Source organism: Gossypium raimondii, chromosome 6 (assembly GCF_025698545.1).
Source record: "Gossypium raimondii isolate GPD5lz chromosome 6, ASM2569854v1, whole genome shotgun sequence".
Lineage (NCBI taxonomy): Eukaryota > Viridiplantae > Streptophyta > Magnoliopsida > Malvales > Malvaceae > Gossypium > Gossypium raimondii.
The window spans coordinates 45,932,883-45,940,915 of record NC_068570.1 but is presented as its reverse complement, the minus strand read 5'-3'; the positions used below and the strand labels follow the sequence as shown (position 1 = coordinate 45,940,915).

Here is an 8,033-nt window from a genome sequence, read left to right as displayed (position 1 = left end):
GTCCCATGTTTAACTAGCAAGAACATGGATTACATCCAATCGGTTCGTAAATCTTAATTCTTAATACTCTACACTAACTAACAACCATTTAACGTTTGGTTATCATCTCTAGCTTAAATATCATTTATTAGGAAACTATTTAATAAGAGATGATCTCGAGTTTGTAACCATTGACTCAACACCCATCATGAATATTCTTTCATTTGTGAGTCATCTTGGGAAAATCTCTCTGAAAGTTATGCATGGCTAGTTGCCCTTAAAAGGAAATCTTATCTAGTGAACCCACATGACAAAGTTTACCTTAGGGTGAGGCCAAAGTAGGACCCGGCTCGAAAATTTATCATACTATCACTTAGAGACCATCAATGGAGGTCATAGGTCTTGTTCAAAGACCTTCTCCCACTCAATATTTTCAAAACATGCAATGTTTTTTATCCCAAATTTCAATAATGATCATACAATAGTCCTAGTGACATTCTTACCTAATCTAAATAACATGCTTCCAATATATACATGGCATGCTATGGAAATTTTATAATATCCATTCATAATAAACAATTAATCTTAAAACAAATAATTTTGATTCTCCACAGTTTTTCTTTTAACGGAAAAACCGAAGAAGTGAATGAGAACCATACACCAGGTAGGGTCCTAGGAAAGTGAGGTGAATCAAATTTGACCGCTTAAAAACCAAGTCTTTCCTAGCCAGAGCAAATCCTAGACATGCACATTCTCATTACCACACTTCTCACAATTATTGAATAATCTAAAGAAGTGAATAGAACAATACAACACAATTATTTTCTCATTACCACACTTCTTATTTTTAATCAATCAACTATGGATCATCTCATATATATATCACAATTATAAAACAGATATATAATGAGATAGGTAATTAAAAAATAGCTAGCGAAGGTTTCCATGATTCTATTTCTAGAAAATAAATGAAAAAATAAAATTACATAATTTTTCACCACAATGATAGTCCACGGTCTATTTCCTAAGAACCATAGCCTCGGTAAAAAACAATTGTATAACAAATATATAATATCGTATCTATTCCATATATAACTCAAAACATGTATAAGATCTAAAGAATGTCACTTTCAAGAAGAAGATAAATTTATTTTGATTATTTGTTTATACTTATAGATAGAACACAACCTCGCTTTGATATCAATTGTTGGAAAAACGGGTTTGAAAAATGTAGCAGAAAATAGATTTAGGGAAAAACCAGAATTTTAATTTTTTTTCCAAAATAAGATTTTGGTTGTAATATCTAAAATAATAAACACTTAATCAAAATTATACATTTTTGATTCATCTAAGATGAGCGCTTCGACCAAGTAGTCTTCAACGCTATCCTCAAGCTCACGTTGTAGAGTGTGGGCTCGCTTTGAATCAGAAAATTACCAATGGGATAATTTTGCAATTTCTCTAAACTTTTTGGTCAAGTTGTAAATCAGAAAAATATCTCTAAAAATTTTCTGGAATAATCTCTTTAGAGAATTTTCTCTCTACAACTTTCTCTTGAATTCAAGTGTGTGTAAATAATGACCCAAGGCTCTCTTTATATAGGAAGAGTTTGGAGAATTCAACTATGATTGAACTTAATCACTTTAATATTAAATTAAATTTAATATTAAGATAATCGCTTTAATATTAAATTAATAAAATACTATTAAGATAAGTATTAAATTAAATTTAATATTAATCTATTAAAATAATATTATTTTTGAAATAATTAATCTGAAATCAAATTCTCTACTAGAGTCTCAGCAGGAGTGTAACTCTTCCATTGCTCAACCACAAACGATCAATCGCCACCAGTCATCAGCAACCGAGATACCGCCGTCGCAGCCATCAGCGCTGTCGTGTCTAGTGATACAGGTGCAACACCCTTACGGCACCTCGAGCTGGTTCGGCTGCTGCCTGTTTGGTTCGAGTCAATGACGACCTGACCGGTTTGGTCTAGCCACCAGTTGGACTATCAGCTCAATTTCACATACCAAGCCCGATTCGACCAGTTTTTGGGTTTTGGTCTCAGTTTTAGGCTTCCGGACCCAATTTACTATCTCAAGTCTAATTTTCAAGCTCATTTACCCATTGGGCCAATTGTCTGACTTGAAAATTAATTTCCAAAAATATCATATTAATTTTAATTGATTTGATTAATTTAATTTTACTTGTTCAAAATTAATTTTTCCAAAAATCACTTAGATTTTCCAATTTAATTTTTTAAGAAAATTCTTTAATCAAATTCTCTAATTGAACAATTCTCACTACCACCTAATTTAATTCCACATCGAATAAATTGACTCAATTAAATTATTCCCAAAGTCGTAGAATTTTCTCCTAATTCAAATGCAGTCCGATCGAGCTTTTGTTGAGTTAACGGAGGGACCAATCAGACATATACAATTAGGCTCTAGTGATTACAATTATGTCTAGAAGCATCGTTCTGATAATTCGCAATTACTTAATCATGGAGTCAGTCCAAAAGAAGTACCATGATTGAAAACTCCTTATTATATACTCTTTACGAAAATAATTCATCCAACTGCTTTGTCCAATGACCTCGTCATGTGTGTGTTACCCTCATATGATATCCTTGGTTCCTTTGAGTTAAATTCGTTCACTCAATACAGTCATATTTTATCTCATTGTCACCATTATGTCTTCTTAATGATTAATATGACCACTGTCAACAAATGACTGTGATAAATTATTCATTCGAGAAAAAGCAACCAATGGCCACGTTCCATATTTATCAATCCACACAATGCCAACAAAAGGATAACATTAACTCTTTAATTGAGTTATGAATTCCACTGTTGCTAGTAAAGTCATGTCATACACAAGTCATGTCCCCAACATATTGGCTATAGGCTCAATCATCTTTAGAGCATAAGCCTCCACTTATACCACAGCACATGAGTTGCATACGCATGGTCAGTGACTAACTCAGGATTTAGGTAAATCACACCATAAAGGTCACAAGTGAATTAATTCACAAATGGATTCGGAATTAATGCATCTTGGGTCTAATTCAATGTATCATTCTACCAATGAATACATCTATATCTCTACTTGTGGAGCCAACTGCTCCGATAGCCAAGACTAGCCATCTCCTTAATTGGAATTGTAGATGAAATAATAATCATTCTTAGTATTTGAATCAAATGCTCACTTTGATTCTTTTACGGGATTACAGACTCATTTAGATTATCTACTGAAGCAAGTTGTCTTTCTTGCAATGTAAACATTTTGTACAATGCCACTTATCTTCAGTTTGAACTTTAAACAATCAATGAGCTAATATTTGATTGTCACAATTTCATTATGCATACAAAATATAAAAGACATAATAGTGAAATGTGAAATTAACTTTATTTATTTATTCATCGTTCAAATAAATAGAAAACAGATACATGTTTACTACAATATGGGCACATTTTCCAATAAGATGAACAATCTGCTTCGAAGGTTGGTATGGAAAATCAAGGGTCTATTTTGAGTTCTTTCTATAGAGCTCTTTTGTGGGGGAGAAAACGCTCCCCCGCAATGATTTTTTTTAGAATCATGAAATTTGTATCCAAGGAATCTTGGGTTGTAGGGGCTCAAAGGCAAAAATAATCAAGTTGGCCTGAGGGTTGAAATGGCCAAAGAGAAAACGCTTCCTAAAGGACGCGTTTTCCATCCATATGTCTGACATGTTAGTGGAAAACGCTCCCTACAAGAAGTGTTTTCACTGCCATGTTAGATGAAAAAGCCACCTACAGGGAGTGTTTTCTCTCTGTCCATTTCAACCTCCAGGCCAACTTGATTGCTTCTGCCTCTAAGCCCCTTCAACCTAAGATTCTGAGGATAAATTTTATACATTGCAACCCAAGATTCTCGGGATAAAAAAAACCCTTTTACCTCGCCCCTTCCCATATATAAATACATGTTCCCAGACCCTTAATTCAATATCCTAAATTATTTTGTTTTTATTTTTCTTGTGTGTTGAAATTTCTAAGTTTAAATATTTATTTTTCTTTCGCTTTGAGTGAGACATAGTCATAGTTTTAAGTTATTTTTGGGTTCCCGATGATGTCGTAGAGCTTGGTAACCTACAAACTTCACCTATAGTGTAAATATAGAGCCATCACCTGAGAAGTTGGGATCACTTTGCAACTCGAGGTCCAAGTTGACGGTGATTATACCGTCTCAGGTTGAAGTGTAACTAAGGCTTCAAGTTTACAAAAGTTATGTTGTTAAAGGATGGAACATAATCGAGGTTGTAGTTAACGATGCTAATGCAGGCACCACAATGAGTTTCTCTTCATTAGAAGAGCATGCTTCATAAAACCCATACACAAGTGCGAAGAAAGAAAACATAAGAGGCTTTCCAGTATAATCAAGTAATTCTTGTTGTCCATATCCACCAAAGGCAGTGACCTTGTTAGTATAACCTGTTAAACCCCAATTCTGTCATAGGTTATAATAACAAGATCACTACCTTCGGTGATGATGGATAAGACTCATTACTTGATTATACTGAAACGCCACTACGCTTTTCTTCTTCGTACTTGTGTTTGAGTTTTATAAAGCATCCTCTTCTGATGAAAAGAACTCGTTGTCGTGCCTACATAACCACCATCAACTACAGTCCCATTTATGCTCCATCCCTTGATAGCCGAGTTATAATTCAACCCGATACCGTATAATCACCGTCAACTGGGACCTTGAGTTACAACGCGATCCGACTTCCCGGGTGATGGCTCCATACTCACATGGCAAATGAAATTTATAGGTCACCCAACTCCATGGCACCATCGTAAATTCAAATATTTCTTAAAACTATAACCATGTCAATCTCAAACATGGGCAAAAGTAAATCTATAAACTTCTAATTTCCAACTGCTAAAAAAAAAATTTAGCTAAGTGAAAAGTTGCCTTGTAAGACGCATTTTCCTTTCTCTTTATAAAAATAAAGTAAATCAGTAAATTTTGAGAAAATCAACATAATTTTTCAAATATTTTTTTTCAACATATTTACATAAATCAACCATCCAACTCCATTACTGTAAAAAAATCTATAAGGAAGGTCCTTGAACCTTCCTACTTGACACGTGTTCAGTTTCCTTTTCTTTCTTTTTTTATATAATATTGGTCGAATATCACTTTTAGTCCCTCTACTTGACACATGTTTAAACCTTCTCTTTTCTTTTTCCTTTTTGCATTTTACAGAAAATTGGTCAAATATCATTGTGGTTCCCCTCTAGGCCTAAAATTAAGATTTAATCTTTATATTTAAATTTATACAATAATTTGATCTTATTTTTTTTATAATGTTTAGTTCAAATAATTACTCTCATAATTTTTTATGTGAATTCTTTTAAACAAAATATTATTCTAATAAAAAATTATTTTAGCATGATGATTTGGAATAAGTTCTTTTTAAAATATTCATATCGGCTATCAAATTTATTAACCGTGCTAATTATTTAGATTAACTAATGATATGATTTTTCCTCCTTTTAGTCATTATAAGATAATAGTAAAATTTCAGTTTGATCTCTCTACTATCCTCATATATGATATTTAGTATTTATATTTTAATTTTACATAATTTGGTCATTGCTTATTTAATGACATTAGTTAGTCCATATAATTTACATACTTATATGTGATAGTTATCTTATTATTTTACTATCATATCCTAAAAAATTTATTTGTAGTTGAAAGGCTAAAGGTGATTATTTTCAATTTTGATTTTTATACTATGCTCAAATTTAAGATTTAATCCTTATACTTCAACTTCTTGACATAATTCGCACCTCAACTTTTACAAGGTCATTGATTAGCCTGATTATTTTTATTTTGATTAAAATGATGATGTAATATTTAAAAGATGTTAATACCGTTAAAATTATATATTAAATTCACGTCCATTGCAATACTCTTTTATTGTTTCATGAATACAATGCGAGTACTTTTTAAAAAAATTAAAATGTCACTTTAGTGAATTTAATAGAAAATTTTAATGAAGTCAACATTTGGAATTGAATTTTTTAATTTGAGAAATAGATGAACTAAATACGAGTGTCGAAAATAAATAAGTAGGGTTGAATTGAGAAAATAATGAGTTGAGAAACAAAAACTAAATGATTTCTTATCCTTAAAAAGTAATAATTTCGTTTAGTGGCTTGAAAATATATAAAGAAACTTTGGTTAATTGAATGAACATCTCCACATTCAGTGATAGTAAAGGAAGAAAATCTTGTCTTAATGAAGATGAGATGGTGACCCACCCGAAGTGTAATTTGTGAGTACGAGTAGAGATGTTGACCAAATTGCATTGACAAATATAGTAAGAATTGCAACAAAACACCCTTTTCCTTTTTGTTTGGATTCCAGATTCAATCTCCCATGTGAGAGCTGATGAAATTCGAAACAAGAGTAATCCAATCATTGTTGTAAGGAGGAAGAGCGCAAATCAATGGCTTTCACCATGGGCTTCAACTTCCTCCTCCTCTTAGCCATGGCGGCTACCAACCTACTCTCCCTTTACCACCTCTCTTCAACCTTCCAATCTCCCAAACCTTCTCCCCCTGTCCCTATCCATATCCCTCAACACCTCCTTCGCCACCTCAACGACATACGCGCCACCATCAATCACCTCACTGCCTCCACCTCTGATTCCAAACGCACTTCCCCCGTTCCCCATGATCTCATCCTCCATTCCCAAGTCGCACCCATCGCTTCTTCCTGCCACCGCCACCCGTACCTTCTCCGTAGATACATGAATTACACTCCTTTTTCGACTTGCCCTTATGATCTCGACCTCCAAGAAACGCTTATTCTCAACGGCTGCCACCCACTTCCGCGGCGGCGTTGCTTCTCTAAAACCCCGCCAAAACCCACTTCTTCCCTTCCTCTTAACCCTTTCCCAACTGCCCTGCCCGACTCCTCTGTCATCTGGACCAAATACTCCTGTAAATCTTTTGCCTGTCTTTTACAAAACAACCCCATAGACTTCGATCTCAACGCCCGACGCTCATCCCTTCTAAAATACGCTTCCGAGCTCGACCTTCCCGTTAACCGGTTCATGCAATTGGCTAAATCAGCTAACTCTGTGATCCGTCTTGGCATTGACATAGGCGGTGGAACTGGAACCTTCGCTGCTTTGATGAAAATTTTCTACAACGTCACGATGCTGACCACCACATTGAACGTCAATGCGCCTTACAGTGAAGCCGTGGCAGCAAGAGGGTTGGTGCCTTTACACGTGCCGTTGCAGCAGAGGCTACCGGTTTTCGACGGGACGATGGATCTGGTCCGGTGTGGGAGGGCAGTGAACCGATGGATACCCTTGCCGGTGATGGAGTTTATGTTTTATGATGTGGACAGAGTGTTGAGAGGAGGTGGGTACTTGTGGTTGGATCGGTTCTTTAGTAAAGCAATGGATCTAGAGGAAGTTTATGAGCCAATGATTGGGAAACTTGGGTATAAGAAAGTGAAGTGGGCAGTGGCTAATAAGACTGATCCAAGTGGTTTGAAGAATGGGGAAGTTTACTTGACTGCTGTGCTGCAGAAGCCTGTTTCAAGGTGATGATTGGGGGTTTAAGGTTTGAGTATTCATTGAATTTTTTTTAGGTAATTAATTGATTAGCTTCCACTTCTCTAATTTTGCTTGAATTTGTGAAGCACATTTGGGTTAGGCTGCCATATTCATCATTTCATTGCGTGTTTATAGTGAAATGACATGATCCTATCTAGTATTACAATACTGTGAATTGTTGTTGTTTAAGGTCATAATGAATGAATGTGTTGCTTTTCTGTCTATACCGAAATTTGAGCTAATGCTACAAGTTTTCATATCTCAATCTTAGCCTTTGCATTTGAACTTGTAATTGATTCAACAATCCCTTCTGTTTTTGCGTGTGTTTTGAGGATATGTTGCTGTAATGGTCTGAGTTAGGTGAAAGTATCTTTGTACTAGAAGGCGGATTATATTTTGTCACAACTTAATCAACTATTAAAAA

At 34.7% G+C, this 8,033-nt stretch overlaps 1 protein-coding gene across 1 annotated transcript; it reads left to right on the top strand.

Moving 5' to 3' along the window:
- The first annotated feature begins 6,264 nt into the window (after positions 1-6,264).
- Positions 6,265-7,833, top strand: LOC105774026 (probable methyltransferase At1g29790). Its single transcript, XM_012596332.2, has one exon. It carries the CDS (start codon positions 6,488-6,490, stop codon positions 7,598-7,600), a length of 1,113 nt encoding a protein of 370 aa, XP_012451786.1. The 5' UTR covers positions 6,265-6,487; the 3' UTR covers positions 7,601-7,833.
- Positions 7,834-8,033: the final 200 nt, after the last annotated feature.

Bases quoted from the DNA above. Each gene is read 5' to 3' on its own strand.
- LOC105774026 (XM_012596332.2), top strand. From the start codon at position 6,488: ATGGCTTTCACCATGGGCTTCAACTTCCTCCTCCTCTTAGCCATGGCG.